Source organism: Orycteropus afer, unplaced genomic scaffold (genome assembly GCF_000298275.1).
Source record: "Orycteropus afer afer isolate SDZICR_OR568_19922 unplaced genomic scaffold, OryAfe1.0 scaffold00034, whole genome shotgun sequence".
NCBI lineage: Eukaryota > Metazoa > Chordata > Mammalia > Tubulidentata > Orycteropodidae > Orycteropus > Orycteropus afer.
The window spans coordinates 15,942,020-15,961,986 of record NW_006921621.1 but is presented as its reverse complement, the minus strand read 5'-3'; the positions used below and the strand labels follow the sequence as shown (position 1 = coordinate 15,961,986).

The 19,967-nt window shown below is 36.7% G+C and overlaps 1 protein-coding gene across 1 annotated transcript in view; it reads left to right on the top strand.

The window, feature by feature from the left end:
* Positions 1 to 19,967, top strand: part of UBR2 (ubiquitin protein ligase E3 component n-recognin 2) — a 140,774-nt gene that overhangs the window by 53,472 nt on the left and 67,335 nt on the right. Inside the window, exons 5-11 of the mRNA XM_007936245.2 lie at positions 4,759 to 4,889; positions 7,469 to 7,607; positions 8,064 to 8,126; positions 10,673 to 10,793; positions 13,353 to 13,460; positions 17,088 to 17,176; positions 18,555 to 18,653. Of these exons, the coding sequence (XP_007934436.1) occupies positions 4,759 to 4,889; positions 7,469 to 7,607; positions 8,064 to 8,126; positions 10,673 to 10,793; positions 13,353 to 13,460; positions 17,088 to 17,176; positions 18,555 to 18,653 (750 nt within the window). The remainder of the gene's footprint in view (positions 1 to 4,758; positions 4,890 to 7,468; positions 7,608 to 8,063; positions 8,127 to 10,672; positions 10,794 to 13,352; positions 13,461 to 17,087; positions 17,177 to 18,554; positions 18,654 to 19,967) is intronic.

Below are 19,967 nucleotides of genomic sequence, written 5' to 3'. Positions count from 1 at the left end.
AACAACAACAACAACAACTACTCCAGTATGGCTTCATCAACTGATAACATCCACAAAGAAAAACCCTGATTCCCCAAACAAGGTCACATTAACCAGTTCAGGGAGTTAGGACTTCAGCATATCTTTTGGGGGACACATGTCAATCTATAACATGGCTGTTCAGACTTTAGTTAATTTCCATACTTTATTTTAGTTGAGAAGTAAGGGAAAAATCCTCCTGTATACCTTTTTTGCATATGACAGCAGTTAAAATCTTCATTGTAATACATTCTTATATTTTAAAAATGGAAACATTACAGAAGTATATCACAACAAGATTGTGATACTACCCTCTAATAAAATGAACTTTTTAACTTCTTTCTAGCTTGAAAGAAGAGTAAATCAAAGTTGACTTGCCAGCAAATGGCTGCATTCTCTAACATAAATATAATCAAAGAACTAAAATTACTAGTAATAATTGCTAACACAACGTAGGATAAGATGGTCATTTATTTACTTATCACAGCTGACTTAGGCAGTGATAACAGTTCTTTGAACACAAGTACCTCAGTATTTAATAGTACATATGAGCAGACTTATATAGGCCTACCATCTCTTCACTGCAGAAATAATTCTTAATCAGTGACACATTTTTCAAGAGGCTTAATGTACATACGAAGATGGCAAGAGAATCTGCATTCCTAGGTCTGCCTCAAAGTAGGTTAATCTAGCTGCAAAATCACCAACTGTGATTCCCACCATGCAATGTAGCATATTTTTAGAGTATATTTTTCTGTTAACAGTTTATATATATATATATATATATATATATAAATATATATATATATATATATATATATATCGATGATTATATATATTTTTAACTGGCTTGTCAATCAAATAGGAAGCACCTGTACCAGATCCCAGAATTTTGTATACTGAAGTTTGTAAACTACTGGCTTAGATTTTCAGTGATTAGCCAATGTTTCTGTCTCAAGACCATTTGATTCTTGCATATTCTGTTTCTCATTCTTTAATCTCTAAATGTTTTATAATATGGGGTATAATTGTAAAAAATAGAATGACTGTGTAAGTGAGATGATATAACTCAAGAGTGTGCCCAAGACCATGTATAGGGTTGGCAGACAGTGTTTCTACAAATGTATTGCTGTGTTCTATAACAATTCCCAGGTATATAGTAGAGCTGATAAAGGACAAGGTTGAGTCACTTTCTGGCCACAGCCAACTATCCAGAGGGAGCAAGTAGTTGGACCTGTGCTCTCGAGACCATAGTCCCAGGAGACATTGAGCTCAATTGACATAACATACTACACAAAACATAGTTCCACATACTGCTTTGGTGAGTAGCAACTGGGATCTTAAAAGCTTGCAAGCATATCTGACAAGGGACTTATCTCTAGATTTATGGAAAACTCCAACACCTCAATAATAAGAGACAAATAATCCAGTTAAAAGATGGGCAAGAAGACATGAATAGACACTTCACCAAGGAGGATATTCAGGCAGCCAACAAACATACGAAGAAATGCTCACGATCATTAGCCATTAGAGAGATGCAAATCAGAACAAAAATGAGATACCATCTTGCCCCAGCACTAGCAGCAAAGTTCAATAAGACAGAAAATAACAGTTGCTGGCGAGGATGCAGAGAGATTGGGACTCTTGATATACTGCTGGTAGGACTGTAAAATGGTACAACCATTGTGGAAAGCAGTATGACGATTCCTTAAAAAGTTGGAAATAGAAATACCGTTTGATCCAGCCATTTCATTACTAGGTATATATCCTAAAGAAGTGAGAGCCATGACAAGAACAGACATATATGCACACCCATGTTCATTGCAGCACTATTTACAGTAGCAAAAAGTTGGAAACATCCAGGTGATCATCAGCTGAGGAATGGATAACCAAACTATGGTACATACACACAATGGAATACTATGCAAACCTAAAGAATAATGTAGAATCTGCAAAACATCACATAACGTGGATGAACTTGGAGGACATTATATTGAGTGAAATAAGTCAATCACAGAAGGACAAATATTGTATTAGTCCGTTACTGTAAAAGTCAGGGAACAATTCATATATGGAAGGAAATTTTCTTTGTTGGTTATCAGGGGTGGGAGGGGAGGGGAGGGAACACTGTTAGATAGGTAGAGATAAGTACTGATTTGGGTGAAGAGAAGGGCAGTGTACCAAATGTGAGTGAGAGGAAGACATAAAAGGTACATGGAAGGTACAGACAACAAAGATGAACCCTTTTGCACATACAGTACTGCATTGTCAGTGAAGGCAAACATGGGTATATGGGTGGATAGATGGGTGGACAGGCTAAACTAGTAGGTATGTCTGTGCAGCAGGGAATGTACCCAAGACCATGTACAGGGTTGGCAGACAGTAGTTCTACACGTGTATTTTTATGTTTTGTGAGAATTCCCAGGGGTATAGTAGAACTGATAAGGGACAAGGTTGTAGTCACTTTTTGGTCACAGCCAGCTAGCCACCCAGAGGGACCAATAATCACAGGGGACATCAAGCTCAATTGGCATAACATACTACACAAAACATTGTTCTATCTCCTACTTTGGCAAGTAAAGACTGGAATCTTAAAAGCTTGCAAGCAGCCATCTAGATGCAACGATGGGTCTCTCCTCATCCAGAGCAAAGAAGAATCAAGAAAACCAAAGATTCCTGGAAATAATTAGTCCTCACGACTGGTACACCATGCAATCGTTAGCCTGTACGACTGTGAGACCAGAAGAACTAGATGGTGCCTGGCTACCACTGTCAACCACTTGGAGGGGAATCTATGTATGAGATCCTGAATAGAGAGGTAGAACAGTGTGGAACAAAACTCAAAATCATTTGGAAAAAATAAAAAGGGGACCAGGTTTGCTGGTCTGATAGATAGAGCCTTGGTGGAACCCCTGAGACTATGGTCCCTAGCTGCCCTTCACGTCTGGAATTGAACTCACGCCTGTGGCTTCCAGCCAAACAAAAGACAGCCATATGAGTTGAACATTTACTGAGGTAGATACACTCCTGGGAGAGAATAATCATGGGAGAATAGAAGGGTTGTGTATGCACAGGGAGACCGCTCAGGGGACAGGAGTCCATGGGAGGGAAGGACACAGGGAAGAGGTAACTATGGAAGGAAGTGGGAGGGGAGCTGTTGCATCTAAATTGTAGTCAATATCATAAGAAAGTGTATGTGAACTGCTTGATGGAAAGTGAATTTGCTCTGTAAGCTCACCCAAATCACAGTAATAAATAAATAATTTTAAAAATAAATAAATAATAATTCAAGAAAGCTGAGTTTTGATTCTACTTTCTATGCTGGTATAGTACAAAGTCCCTATTATTGTTATGCCCACTCTTTTGGGAATGCCCATGAAGTACCAGTTCTAGTTTCTTCGGTACATAGGTGGTTTTCTTATATTAGCAACACCAAGGAGCTCTGGTGGCATAGTGCCTAAGGCATTTGACTGCTAACCAGAAGGCTGGAGGTTCAAACCCACCAGCCACTCCTCAAGGAAGGTTGGGCAATCTAGTTGAGTAAAAATTTACTGCCTCGGAAACCCAAAAGGGGGTCTCTATGAGTTGGAACCAACTCGATGGCAGTGAGTTTGGTTGGTTTTTTTTTTTGTTGTTGTTGTTGTTTAACACCACTGTAAGAAGTAATAATAAACCTTGCTAGTAGGGGAAAGAAAAAAAAAAAGCCTTGATGGAGAACATATAAAGCCGCTATATGGAAAGAGTTGTTGGTAGGCAAGAAGTACTGTAAGAAATTGAAAAATCTTTTTCTAACTGAGGAATGTAAACTTCTCCAGCCTCTAGACTCATCTCCTTTAGGAATCTTAGTCCTTTTTCCTCCATTCTGTTTTGCATTCTACCTTCTTCATTTGTTTACAGCAGTCAGCCAGGCTTATCTTTAGTGTATATGTACAAAAATATCCTGTCCTCGTATGTGTGTATTTGTAAGAATTTGCTGATTCCATTCTTGGATGTTGATTTTATTACTTGAAAAAAATGAATACAACCCTGTTTAGTCATTAAGCTAAGTGACGTGTGTAGGCTTAAGGAAAAGTGTTAAGGTTAAAGAGTATGTAAAATGTTTTGCCAACCTTAACTAAAAGACACTGTGATAAACTTGGTGTAAAAAAATAAATTTTTACACTACCTAGAAATGTAGTGGTTTCTTCACTGTTCTGTCTGATGTGTGATGGTTCCTTGTTAACATGTATTCACATCTCACTTGCTGAGACAAAGTAGGTAGATAAATGATTCATACAAGATCAAGGGGAAATTTTCTGACCTGGTTGAGTTCTCACCTTCAAAATCCCTAAAATTAGGCTACCTATTATACCTATAAAACCAAATAATGCTTGTCTGTCTTTAGATAACATTTGTTTATTATGAGAAATTGGGAGTTAGTGGTATATATGAAGCTGTGAAGGTTATTTGATGTTAGGTCTTAGAGATCCTGGAATGCAATTTTAGATTTATTCATTAAGCATCAGAATGCTGTTTAATATTTTGATTCAGTAATTCAGTAATTGGCATTACTCTGAATAAAATGTTTTAGGAAGCTTGATTTGGTAGGAAGTAATGTATAGGATCAAGTTGAATGAAGAGAAGCTGGAGCTGGAAGACTGACCAATCAGCTTTTTACAATAGTGTTTTGAAGAATGGAAGAGAAGAGAATTTATGTGCATTTAACATGCTTGCATTATTTTTCTGTTTGTTCTTTTTCAGGATCCTCTTGTACATTTATCAGAAGACATGATAGCAAGAACTTACAACATTTTTGCTATTATGTTTCGATATGCAGTAGAGATACTAACCTGGGAAAAAGAAGGTGAATTGCCAGCAGATTTAGAGATGGTGTAAGTATAATCCATTTATTCTTTGTATTTGAGGAACTACTGAATTTTAATACAGCTAGAGTAAGACAGTCTTTTTTAAAAAATTTAGTGTCCAGCAGAAAAATAATAGTAATTTTATAGTTTCAGATTTGTGTGATCCACTCAATTGGTGGAGATTTCCCTCTTTTGTTCGGTTGGTTAATTGATTTGTAGCCATCAAAGGTTCTACCACTGGATTCAGGCATATTTGGTTTTCTCCTCTGATTGTGTGCTAAAACTGGTAAATTTACTCTGCAGCTTAATTAATTTTTGTTGCACTTAATCAGGTATCATTAAGTAATGAATTCTTTGATAATGTGAGTTTTGTGGTTCAAATAAATGCTCAAACTCTTTTAACCATTTTCATTCTAAATCTTTATAAAATTTATTCCACACTTTATGCATTTTTTAAGTATATCTAACATTTTTACTTAGATTATTTTGGAGATTGCAAACTTGTAACCAGAGAGCAGGATTCTGCCACAACTATTTTTCACTTTATTTTAATTTAAGATGTTGCCAACATTAAAACTAGAAGATTTGATATAAAAATTTGATTTCCATTTTATCTGGGAAAAATCAGATATGCTAATCCTGGCTATTGTCAGTAGGCTGGTTGCTTACCCCTTAGAGGAAAACGTGTTTTCTCTTTGACCAGCATCTACCCAGTCTCTTCATTCAATTTTGTTACCTGTTTGGCCCAGTAGGCATTTGAATGTGAGGCCCCTGAAGAATTTGAGACCATTGCTATACATTAACTCACTCCAACCAGTTGTATTTTCTGAGTTCTTATGTCTGCTTTTATTGCAGAAATTTGTTTCTCTGTGTTCTTTATTAGATTTAAGATTAAAGATGATGAATACAAGCTACAGGTAGGTCCTGCAGGATGCTTGGTGTGTTTCTGTTTCTCTTTCTCAGCAATATTCCAGGTGGTTGAGGCTGTAGGTTAAATGTTTTTTTAAAATAAGTGAGGTTTTACTATACACTATTTGGAAATGTTGAAATTAACCAAGTACCAAACGACTTTGTTGACTTTGTCTTGGCAGGCTTCAGGTTGAGAAATACTGATCTAAGATCTAAATTTAGACTCTACCACTAGAATAATTTAGTTTTTCATTGCATTGTAGGTTCAGAGCCACTAGCACAGAAGAGAAAAGAATCTACCTTGCTTCTTTTATAATGCCAATTGTGTTCTGTCTACCCAGAAACATGACTCACCAGTATCCAATTAGATGCCATGTTCTACTTGTTCTCCCTCCTAAAAATCTATCATATCTTTATGCTTCTGTTTCTCTTCATTACTGCTACCCTAGATGCCAGCAAGAGGTCCAAAATGAGCGTCCATATCTACTCTTGACCCTTCTCGTTCTTCACATTATAGGCAAAGTGAGCTTTAAGGCAAATCTGATCACATCTCCTATTTCAATGCCTTAATTGCCCTTATTGTTGTTTTGTGCCATCGAGTCTATTCCGACTCAGAGCTACCCTAAAGGCCACAGTAGAATTGTCCGATAGGATTTCCTAGGCTATAATCCTTAAGAAAGTAGATTGTCAGGCCTTTTCTTCCACATAGTGGCTGGTGGGTTCCAACCGCTGACCTTTCAGTTAACAGTGGAATGTTTTAACCATTGCACCACCAGGGCTCTTTTGATTGCCCTTAAACCAAAACCAAAACCCATGCCATCAAGATGATTCCAACTTACAGTGACCCCATAGGACAGAGTAGAACTGCCCCATAGGGGTTCCAAGGCTGTAAATCTTTAAGGAAGCAAACTGTACATCTTTGTCCCATGGAGCAGCTAGTGGGTTTGAACTTCCAGCCTGTTGGTTAGCACCCAAGCACTTTAACCACTAGGCCACCAGGGCCCCCTATCGATTGCTCTTAGGATGACAAAACCAAGATCCATTTTAAGATCTTCAAGATTTCTGCCTATCTCTCCACCCTAATATTGATCTCTTTTTTCCTCTTTGTGCTCCAACTCCCAGTATTTACCTAATACATGTCTGGCCTTTGCTTTCACAAACTTCTTCTAGCTCAGGCCTCAGCTCCTTCTTCTCAGCCTCAGCAACTGTTGGTGTTTGGGGCCATGTTCTTTGTGATGAGGGCTGTCTAGTGCATTGTAAGATGTTTAGCAGCATCCTTGGCCTACTAGACCTGCTAGATGCTGGTAGCAATCCACCTCCTAGTCATAGCAGCCAAAAATGTTTCCAGACATTGCCATATGGTCCCCTGAGGGAAGCAAAATCATCCCTGGTTGAGATCCACTCACAGTCACTTGTGACTTTGGATCACAGATTATTTTTCCAGCAATTCTTTTCTGAATTCCCAGACCTTTTATACCCTGCTGTAACACCCTGCCTGCCTTCATAAAAGCCACTGCACATAAAATTAGACATTCAGGATCTTTCCCACTGGACTGTAGTGTTCCTAGAACACAGGTAGCACAGATGACTTCTTAAGTACCTAGTACTTAAGGACATTCTGTAAAACAGATTGTACTCCCTGGAGCAAGATAATATACAAATTGAAAATCTAATATATAATGTGTTTTATCCCACAGAGAGAAGAGTGACACTTACTACTGTATGCTGTTTAATGATGAGGTTCATACCTATGAACAAGTTATTTATACTCTTCAGAAAGCTGTTAACTGTACACAAAAAGAAGCCATTGGCTTTGCCACTACAGTAGATAGAGATGTAAGTAATTTCATCATATTGATACCATTTTACAAATGATACATTATCCCAGAAAATTGAGTTAGAGGGTATATACTGCTAGACTATGTTTAAATTCCATTTGAACATTGGTATATTGGGTATAATTGTAAGTTATTACCAGATGTTAAAGGGAAACGTAGGTACAGTTGCCCTCATTCTTGCCAGTGATTAAAAATAGTCATGAAAATGGAAATTATAGTAGCCTAGAAGAATAAATGTGGTGGTGTTCAAGGAAATATACATATTAATGGCTTGAAAGAGTTAAGATAGTTTTGATATTAATTTACTTTTTATTGATAAATAGGATGAACATTGTAAATATTAGAAGTTGACCAGAGTTGTTATATATTCAAGTTAGTTTGTTCATTGGTTTAAAACTTCTCAGTATTGAATAAAATATGTGTATAAATTGATTGTAAACATCTTTCTTTATAGGGGCGTAGATCTGTTCGATATGGAGACTTCCAGTATTGTGAACAAGCAAAATCAGTCATTGTGGTAAGTAATTTTAAAACATAACTCCATTATTGTTTTTATTAGTTTAAAACTAGTTCCATATTTTGGTTGGACAGATAATACTAGTGAAACAGAATAGAGAGTGCAGAAATAGATACTAGTATAATCTAGAAAATCTAGGAGGCTGCAGCTATACCCTAAAGGAGGATGAGAACTTCTTAATCAATACTAGAAGTTTGAAAAGAAATTATACATATTTTTTTTTGCTTAAGAAAATATATATCTATTTAAAAAATTGTACACTAAAATTCCATAAACAAAGTCCGCACACAAATAGAAAATTTGGAAAATCTACAAGCAGTCCCTGGGTAACGAACTTCCGATTTATGGACAGCTCCTACTTGCCCTTTCAGCTGGTTCTGTTATGGCCTATGAAGCAGAACAGGAACAGACCTATAGTTTTATGACTTGGCAGATTCAGCATGGCTTGCAGAACATGAAAAATTACAGATTAATCAGTGTCCTTGAATTGGAGACTAAGAAGAAAAGTGTTCCCTTTCAGGAGCCTGATGTACGAGATTAGAGATTATTGGCAAGACTATAGGAGAGTGACACACAGACACATATTCATAGTGGTACAGTAGGCCACCACGTTTGAACAGGGTGCCGCCATCTTCAGGTGGAGCAGTGTTGCTTTGGACTTTGTTCACCAAAATCCGAGGGCAAGAGATTTGGTTGCTCTGCAATGCGTACACTGCCCTTCTTCTGTAAGAGGGAGATGAAGTTTCTAGCAAGGCTTCCACCTGCAGTTTTTCCCATTTCAGCTATCTTTCCATTTCACTGTAACTTTAAAAATGCGAGTCTGTTCCAATAATGCTTCCTTGGCCATGACCAGGCAGAACCAGTTTGAAGTCCTGACAAATGAGAATGAATCTTATTCATAACTTAGGGATTGCCTGTATTTCTAACACAGAGGATAGACAGTTAATATTTATGATAAAGAAGTGCTTTTATAGATTATCAGGGGACAAGCAACAGAATAAGAACAACAGACAAAGAATTTTAAATGACTGATCATGCAGGGAAAACTCATGTGGCCAGTACACATGAAAAGAGGCTTAAACTCTCATGATCAGTAAAATAACAAGATATGCTACCCATCAGAATGGCAAAATTAGAGTAGTAAAATACCTTGCTAATGAAGACACAGAGTATGGGAATGCTAGTTCAGGCATATCTCAGAGATACTGTGGGTTCAGATCCAGGCTACTGAAATAAAGTGAGTATCTCAATGGAGTGAGTTACATGAATATTTTGGTTTCCCAGCCTATATGAAAGTTATGTTTACCTGAACTTAGTCTAGTAAGTGTGCAATAGCATTATGAAAAAGTTTGAAATATTATGAGAATTATCAGCGTGTGACACAGACACAACACATGCTGTTGGAAAAATGGCACTGATAGACTTACTCCATGCAGGGATACCATAGCCCTTCAATTTGCAAAAGATGCAATATCTGTGAAGCGCAATATAGCAAGCTGTACCTGTATAAAAATAAATTGTTACAATATTTTTGGAAACCAATCTAGTAACATCTATTAAAGCTTTACCTCTCCTAGGAATTTATCCCATAGAAGTGTAACACCAGTAAATACATGTACTGAGATGGTGGTTGTTGTTATGTGCCGTCGAGTAGGACCCGACTCATAGCGACCCCTCCTTGGGTTTCTGAGGCAGTATCACTGTGGAAGTAGATTGCCTAACCTTCCTTCCGAGGAGTGGCTGGTGGGTTTGAACTGCCAGCCTTCTGGTTAGCAGTCAAGTGCCTTAGGCACTATGGTTAGTACTATTCTTTTTTTTTTTTTTTTTTTGTAGTCACTAAATATTGGAAACAAAATAAATACGAACAACTTTCTCTAGAGGATGTTTGAATAAACCCAAAAAAAATCAGTTAAAGCTGTACAGGATGATTTGAGAATATGTTTATGTTGAGAAAAGCAAGATACACAAAAAGTATGTACAGTATCCCATTCTTAAAACCAAGCTAACAAAATAAAAATCTTTATAAATGTATACATATGTAATGTATATACATTGAGAAAATACATTCTGAGTTAACATGGATTATGGAGATAGAATGAAGCAGGGGGTTAAGAGGAGATCGGAGCAAAAAGTGAAAAGGGGAAATTCACATTAAAAGTATTGGTAACATGATCACATGTATGCAATGAGGTTAATAATTTAAATAAATATATAGTTGTATTAAGGAATTAGTTTAAAAAGAAAGCATTTTTTAAAATCTGTAATTAGTAGAGCAGGTTTTCAAATACAGAACTGAAGATTTAGATTACTCATAAGCTGTGACTTCTTATATTTTGTGAGAATCCTAAGAAATACTTACAGTCTTCCAGAAAATTTGGGTCTGAAACAAGTAAAGCAAATTACCTGTTTTTTTCCTTACATACGTATTTGAAAAATTCTCCATTGTTGATGACCATGTGGCTATATTAAATAAAAATATTAACTTTTTGCCAAAAAAGTAGACTTTTTAAGTATTTTTTTTTTTTATCCTGCCATTTCTTTTTAAGAGAAATACCAGTCGACAGACAAAGCCACTCAAAGTTCAAGTTATGCATTCATCTATTGTTGCACATCAGAATTTCGGTTTGAAACTTTTGTCTTGGCTGGGAAATATTATTGGATATTCAGGTAAGTTCATAAAAAGTTTGTATTATTAATAGACTTAAAAATGAGCTCATAGGCTATTGCAAAACTGTTTTGGAAAAATTCCATGGTCAAATAAATGCAAGAAACAGAGTTAAACAGTAGTAATAGACATAATATGCTAATGCAGTGTAAAAAAAGGAGCTCTGGTGGTAGTGTAGTGGTTAAGGCATTTGGCTGTTAACCAGAAGGCCTATAGTTCAAACTTACCAGCTGCTCCTTGGAAGAAAGATGCTGCCATCTGCTTCTGTAAAGATTTACAGCCTTGGAAATCCAGTGGGGTGGCTGTGAGTCAGAATCAACTCAGTGGTACTACGTCTGATTTTTTGGTTTGGTATGCAATGTAAATCTCACTCAACTCAATAAAAGAATCACCACTGACCCTCTTTTTTTAATAGTGCATCCTGTGGAACTAATGTTTCACTCACTCAACTGGAAAATAATACTGTAAATAAAACGTAAGTGATTCCTGGTTAGTAAATTTAAAGCATAAAACTCTAACGTTGATAACATTTTGACTCCTAAGCTTTTGGTTACGGAAAATCTTACCGTTCTGCATTTGGTTTTAAATTTTGGTTTTCCACAGTCTACAAATAAGATCATTTTTCTTCACATAATGGTATCAAAATTAAGAATCCTCATGTCTAAAACCAAAAGTACAAGTTTCGTTTATAACTCCAAAGGGTAAAATAGGGGTAGACCTAAGCTCCCTCTCATACTGTTCTTCAGGGAAGAGAAGTAATATGGATAAATGACATTCAGATATTTACTATAAAGAGCATTCCTAAGACATTTGTACTTAAAGACTCAGAAAGCATTCCTACAAGAACTGACAGATGAAAGAAGATGACGGAGGTGTGGAAATTTAAGAGAACATATTTTCTGGCCTTTCATATGTCTTTCCGATTATTTTTCTTGGCTCCATTTTTAAAACTTTTTTGTGTTTTCCTTTTAACATCTGTATACCAAGTACTATGCTACAATATTAATGAATAGCATCAGTGAAGCAGTTTTCTGCTGAGATTTTTCTTTGTGAAGTGTTTATCTCCAGTAATTTTTTTTTTTTTAGCTTTTTATTGTGATTCGGGTGAATGTTTACAGAGCATATCAGTTTTTCTATCCAACAGTTTTACACATTTTGTTTCATGTCATTGATCGCAATCCCCCCACTGTAGCATCACTCCTCCCACTACCTCCCTGTGTTTTGCCTTTCCGTTGCTCCCCTCCTAACCCTTTCTGGTTTCTGAACTTGTCATTGGGTAAATGCTGCCATTTTGATCTCAAATGTTGATCATTTTAAGGAGTATGTACCTTCTTAGTGTTGTTGTTCACCTTGTAGACCTCTATCTATTGTTTGGCTAAAAATTGAGCCATGAGAATAAGTTCAGTTCCAGGTCCAAAGGGTAAGTTAAGTAAGAGCCATAGTCTTGGGGCTTCCACTAGTCTCTATCCAGCCAGTAGTTCTGGTCTTTTTTATGATTGAGTATTGTTCCACAATTTTCTCCCACTCTATTCCTTTGTAATATGATCCCTTTCAGAGCTATCAGTAGTATCACCAGTAATTTAAAGAGCTTAGCATCTATTATTTAGTATTTATGTAAGATTTTCTCTTTAGCCTCTTAACTGATAGCTATTTGGGGACTTTCATAATTAAAGTGACTTTATTTATTTATTTATTTATTTATTTCTTGATTATTTTGCATGCTTGAAAAAGACTAAAAGTGATTTAAATTATAAAATATGAGACAAAAAGTTATTAAAATTTTGGTTGTTTTGATGCTTATGTTAACATTTGAAGAACTTTTTTTATAAGTTTAAAACCAAAGCCAAACTAAACTCACTGCCATTGAATTGGATCCGACTCATAGCGACCCCTCCTTGGGTTTCCAAGACATTTATCACTACAGAAGTGGTTTGCCCTGTCTGCCTTCTGAGGAGTGGCTGGTGGGTTTGAACCACCAGCTTTCTGGTTAGCAGTCAGATGCCTTAGGCACTGTGCCACCAATATAGGAACTTGTCCTCCAGGCCCTCTGGTAGGTGGGTGCTCAGTGAATTTTTTGTTTAATTAATGAAGAACATTTTGCATAACATAGTAGTACCGTGATAAATATTATAATATGTAAATTGTACAATCTTTTAAATTTTAGCACAATTTTATATTACAGCTACCTTCTGTCATCATGGGGCATATAATAGTTTTACCATAATATGGTTTTAGCAGCATAAGTGCTTAAAGGATAATACTTATTTCACTAGTTTGTTTTTAATTAAATTCTTTAAAGTATATAAAAGGTTATTACCTTTTAATAGGCATCTATTTGGCATTTTGGAGTAAGCGTAAGTATGTAGTACAAGATTTGGAGTTTTTCTCCTTTTTGTGAAATTGTTAATAAATAGTTAATATATTTACCTTTTCTGAATAAATTTGACCTGTAATAAAACATATGGAGCTGTACATATCCATTTGAACGTTTCTACTGAAATGCCACTTTATTTTAATATTTGAAGTTGCTAATTCATGACTACTTTTCTCTCTGTTTTAAGATGGCCTTCGTCGAATTTTATGCCAAGTTGGTTTACAAGAAGGGCCAGATGGTGAAAACTGTTCTCTTGTGGATAGACTGATGCTTAACGATTCCAAATTATGGAAAGGTAAATCTCTTAAATGCTTTCAAGGTGTTCAGGAAGTTATTTAGGTAATTGTGATGTTAAAGTTTCTCCCTTTCCCCATTTGGGAAGATAGTCGGTGAACATAAATAACCTTTAAAAGCAAGAAATGTGACAAAATGGGAATGTATTGTATTTTTTATATTTGTGTAGAATATTTTGTTAGGAAATTATATTTTATAGCCTGGGAGTTGGAATTGGGGAGCAATTACTTAATGGGTATGGAGTGTTGGGGAGGGTGGAAAAGGCTTGAACCTAGAGAGAGGTATTAGTTGCACAGCATTGTGAATTCACTAAATGCCACTGAGTTGTACACTTTAAAAGTACTGCCATAGCAGTAGTTTTGGATTCTTCTACCCCAGCAAAGAGATTGCTGAAAAAGAAATAAGGAAATCAATACCATTTACAATGTTGTTGTTGTTATGTGCTCTTGAGTCGTCTCCAACTCCTAGTGACCCCTCCTTGGGTTTCCGAGGCAGCATCACTATGGAAGTAGATTGCCCAGTCTTCCTTCCAAGGAGTGGCTGGTGGGTTTGAACCGCCAACCTTCTGGTTAGCAGTCAAGTGCCTTAGGCACTATGCATAGCTACCAAAAAAATAAAATGGGAATAAATCTTACCAGGAACACAAAAGACCTGTACAAAGAAAACTACAGAAGACTACTTCAAGAAACCTTAAGAAAGCTACATAAATAGAAAAACATACTATGCTCATGGATGGGAAAATTGAACGTTGTGAAAATGTCAGTTTTATCCAAAGCAATCTATATATTCTATGCAATCCCAATCCAGATCCCATCATCATTCTTTAAGGATATGGAAAAACCAATATATGGAAAGGAAAGAGACCTTGGATAAGCAAAGCACTATTGAAGAAGGAGATCAAAGTAGGAAGTCTCACACTCCTGTCTCTCAAAACCTACTATACATCCTCAGTAGTCAAAACAGCCTGGTATTTATTGGTACAGTGACAGACACATAGACCAATGGAATAGAATTGAGAACCCAGAAATAGATCCATCAACCTATGGTCAGCTGTTCTTTGACAGTGGGCTGAAATACATTAACTGGGGGAGAGATTATCTGTTTAACAAATGGTGCTGGCAAAACTGGATATCCACTTGCAGGAAAAAGGAACAAGATCGGTACCTCACACCATACACAAAAACTAACTCCAGATGGATCAAAGACTTAAATGTGAAACCTGAAACTATAAAGTTCCTCAAGGAAAAAATATGGGCAAATTTAGAGGCCCTCATTTATGGCATAAATAGACTATCAAGTATAACCCAAAATGCACAAATGGCAGAAGATAAACTAGATGAATGGGACCTTCTGAAAATTAAATTTGTATGTGCTTCCAGAGACTTCTCCAAAAGAGTAAAAAGAGAACCTACAGATTGGGAAAAAGTATTTGGCAACAACATACCTCACAAGAGACTTATCTCTAAAATTTATAGAAAATTCCAAAACTTCAATGACAAAAAGACAAATAATCCGATTAAAAAATGGGCAGAAGACATGAATAGACACTTCACCAAAGGGAATATTCAAGCAGCCCCCAAACACATGAAGAAATGTTCACAATCATTAGCCATTAGAGAGATGCAAATCAAAACAATAATGAGATACCATCTTGCCCCAGCACTAGTAGCAAAGTTCAACAAGACAGAAAATAACAAATGCTGGCGAGGTTGTGGAGGGATTGGGACTCTCAGACACTGCTGGTGGGATTGTAAAATGATACAACCACTGTGGAAAGTAGTATGGTGATTCCTTAAAAAGTTGGAGATAGAAATACCATTTGACCCAGTAATCCCATTATTAGGTATATATCTTACAGAAGTGAGAGCCAGGACAAGAGCAGATACATGCACATCCATATTCATCTCAACACTGTTTATAATATAAAAAAGATGGAAACAACCTAGGTGCCCATCAACAGAAGAATGGATAACCAAACTATGGTACACACACACAATGGAATACTATGCAACCCTAAAGAATAAGGTAGAATCTGCAAAATACCGCATAACGTGGATAAACTTGGAGGACATTATGCTGAGTGAAATAAGTCAATCACAGAAGGATGACTATCATATTAGTCCATTATAACAATCACAGAAAGGTTTGTATATGGAAGGAAGTTTTGTTTGTTGGTTACCAGGGGTGGGAGGGAACACTGCTAGATAGGTAGAGACAAGTATTGATTTCAGTGAAAGGGAAGGGCAGTATACCAAATGTGAGTGATCAACATGGTGGCATTGAGGAAGAGGAAGACATAGAGAGGTATATGGGAGATACCGACAACAAAGATGAACCCTTTTGCACATACAGAGCTGTGTTGTCAGTGATGGCAAATAATCAATGGGTGGATAGATGAGTGGACAGGCTGAATGATTAGGTATGTCTATGCAGGGGGGAGTGTGCCCATGACCATGTATAGGGCTGGCAGACAAAGTTTCTACAAGGGTATTTGTTCTGTAAGAATTTCCAGGTTTATAGTAGAGCTGACAAAGGACAAGGTTGTAGTCACTTTTTGGCCACAGCCAACTATCCAGACGGAGCGAGTAGTTGGACCTGTGGTCTTGGGACCATGGTCACAGAGGACATGAAGCTCAATTGGCATAACATACTACACAAAAAGATTGTTCCACATCCTACTTTGGTGAGTAGTGACTGGAATCTTAAAAGATTGCAAGTAGCCCTCGAGAATCAATGATGGATCTCTCCTCATCCAAAGCAAAGGAGAATGAAGAAAACCAAAGACACATGAAAACAATTAGTCCAAGGGACTAGTATAACATGTGATCTTCAACCTATACGATTATGAGACCAGCAAAACTAGATGGTGCCTGGCTGCCACTGTCAACCACTAGGAGGGGGATCTGTGTAGGAGATCCTGGATAGAGTGGGAAAACAATATGGAACAAAATTCAAAATCATTAAAGAAAAAAAAAGGACCAGGTTTTCTGGTCTGATAGAGCCTGGTGGAACTCCTGAGACTGTGGCCTCTAGCTGCCGTTCCAGTCTGGAATCGAACCCATTCTTGTGATTCCCAGCCAAACAAAAGACATGCATATGAGCTGAACATCTGCATTAGGTAGATACACTCCTTGGGGAGATCAATCATGGGAGAATAGAAGGGCTGTGAATGCTCAGGGAGCAGGAGTGCAAGGGAGGGAAGGACGGAAGAGATAACTATGGGAGGAAGTAGGAAGAAAGCTGTTGCATTGTGGGAGATTAGAGTCAATGTCATCAGACAAAGTGTATGTGAACTGTATGAAGGTGAATTTTCTCTATAAACTTTTATCCAAATCACAATAAAAATTTAAAAAAAAGTACTGCTACAGGAAATGGCAGAGCCACTTAGAAGGAACCTGTATCCCTAAATGATTGCATAGAGCAGAGTGACCTGGCAGCTTGGAACACTCCTGCTGAACTCCTATAAGAATAAGAAATAAACTTTGTTCTTTAGAAAGAAGAAAAATTACACACGAAGAGTATTGCTCTTGAGACTTAAAATATAATTGATCATATAAAAAGTTTGGAAATGTCATTTTTGGCTTGTTTGATACATCCTTATCATACATCCTGATCTTTTTCTTAACAGGTGCTAGGAGTATGTATCATCAGTTGTTCATGAGCAGTCTACTTATGGATTTTAAATACAAGAAACTGTTTGCTATTCGATTTGCAAAAGTAAGTAGTTTCTCAGTTTTAAAGATTAACACAATACTTTATATGAAGAGAAACTGTATACCCATATGATTGATGCTCTGCTTAAAAAAAAAAAAAAAATTATATGAGACCAAAAGGTCAGCAGTTACTCTAAAGCAAAGATGAGAAAATAAGGGGACAGGGAAACTAGAGAACTGGAAAAAGACCAACCAGAATGCAATCAAAGAGCATGTTGACACATTGGTGATACATGTAACTAATATCACTGTGAACAATTAATGATGAAATTGTCAAATAGGGGCCTAACTTGCTTTGTAAACTTTTACCAAAAATTCAATAAAATATTTTAAAAAACAAAAAGAGTTAACTGTAGCCCATGATTATGTCCAGGTTTCATAAAATTAGCAACTAATAGTAATGTGTCTTGATTTTAAATTCTACAAAACTTCAGACATGACCTTTTATCTTTAATTAATACAACAAAATATAAGGAAAGTGAGACTTCTTTTGCTCATCGCCTCTCATGATAATATGAATATTCATCTGTGTAGTGTACCTTTCTCTGTTTCATTCAGAAGGTGACGTGAAATGATAAATAGAATTTAAACCATTGTTAAATCATATTAGTCCTGTTAAAATTTATATAAATATAGTCTTAGTTGAAATGACATTTATTCATGGATTCTGATTTAAGAATCATGAACTCTGTGTTGTTGGTATAATTGACTTATGTTCAGCTAACTGCTTATTTTGCTTTTCCCTGAAGTAGAGAACTTTTTTTTTAACCAAGAAAACATGTAAAAACTTTGGGGATCTCTTTAAAAATACATGTTTGTATTCACTTCTCAACCTTAGCAGAGAAGATTCACCAAGCGAGGGTCCTAAGCATATGTACTTTGAAGAGCCATCCAGCTGATTCTGATATGTGTCTCAAATAATGGGAGTCTGATTTCATCAGAGACAATGAAACACTTGTGGTTTAGCCCCACCAGTGTACAGTGACATCCAATGTTGTTAGTATGTGTTACTTCCTAGTTTGGCTCTTAAATTTGGCTGTTATGCTCCATTAAGAGTGTATTAATTACAGTGATCAGTATTTCTACAGAAATCATTTCATTTCTTCTCATAGCAGTGTTATCTTATTGACTTCCTCCAGCACTGACTTTTTATTATAATCCTTAAAAATTTGGTCAATGTGGATTAGAGGTGAATCTCCCCCTTGTTGTTTAGAATTACCAGCAGTTGCAGAGAGATTTTATGGAGGATGATCACGAGCGAGCAGTGTCGGTGACTGCTCTGTCTGTCCAGTTCTTCACCGCACCTACTCTGGTGAGTAGTGCTTGCCTTTTCTTTGTAACTGATAGCTGGCACCCCTTGCCTTTTTTTGCCTTCTTAATAGAACTATGAGCGTTTGCAGAGTGATTATGTGACAGATGACCACGACAGAGAGTTTTCAATCGCAGACCTCTCGGTACAGATATTCACAGTTCCTTCACTTGTAAGTACTTAAAGACTAAGAAGAACTTTGTTTTCTGTTAACAGAAGTAAAGCCTTAAAATGATAGATAACTAAGATCTGAATGTTCCTACACAGACTATGTCATTATTGAACAGTCAAAAGTCAGACACCTTCAGTCATACTAAAATGTATCTTTGAATGATCAAAGTAATGATCTAGGGGAAGATGTCATTTTTAAAAAAAAATGTGAACCCTTTCCTGCTCTTAAAATCACTATTAAAAAGTTTCTCATAGTCCTTCCCTGAGGTTTTGAACTGCTGAGCATGAGTTAAAGTAAGTTGATTGGTTTAACAGATTTGATCTCGGATGTTAGAATCAGACAGCATATTCTTTACCATCTCACATTTTGAGAAAGCCCCTTGGTGAGGGCAGAGATAGCTAAGGCAGTTGAATCAGTATGATTGATTGAGAGTCTTTTACTAAGCTTCACTAGTGCCTCCTGAAGATATCACCATGTTTTAGCACTGTACAGTAATTAAAACTAATACTTAATTCACTCAGCAAATATTTATTGAATGCCTATTTTTTATTGGGCACAGTTCTAAGCTTTGGGAATGTAATGGTGAACAAAAACTGACATGATCTCTGCCCTCTTAGAGCTTACAATAGTGAGAAAGATACATACATAGTTAATTAAAATTATAATTAAATCTCTGAAGAATAAATACTTTGAGAGAGTAATAGGAAGACCTGGCCTTTTTCCCAGTTCCCCAAAGCTCCCAGGCAGAAGGAATAGCAAGTGTAAAAGTTCTAAAGTGATTATGCAGTTGGCATTTTGGAGGAAGGAACCAAAAGGAGGCCAGTGTTGCTAGAGTAAGTGAAGAAGAGGATATCAGTGAGGTCATTCCATTTGGGGATAGGGGTTAAGGTAGGAGTGGGCACTGCCAGGGCACAGAGGGCCTTCCAGGCCATGTTAAAAACTTTTGTCATTAAGTAAAATGGGAGACTCATGATATCTGATTTACGTTTTAGAAGGGCCACTCTAAATGACAGCAGCATCCTTATCTGGTCCCTGACTTGAATGGAAGTCCCTCTGAGTGTTTCAATCTAGTATTTAAAAATACTGTTCGGTTCTGGTTTTGATAAATTCTTTAGCATGCTAAGGACATTTCCTTTTGCTCCTGGCTTACTACAGGTTGTGTTGGTTTTATATATATTTTTAATCAGGATTAAATGCAGGTTGTTAGCTTATGTTTTTTTTTTCTCCATCTAGTGAAATAGTAAGAGCTCATGGGGTGTAGTGCCTAAGGCATTTGATTGCTAAGTAGAAGGCTGGTGGTTCAAACCCACCGGC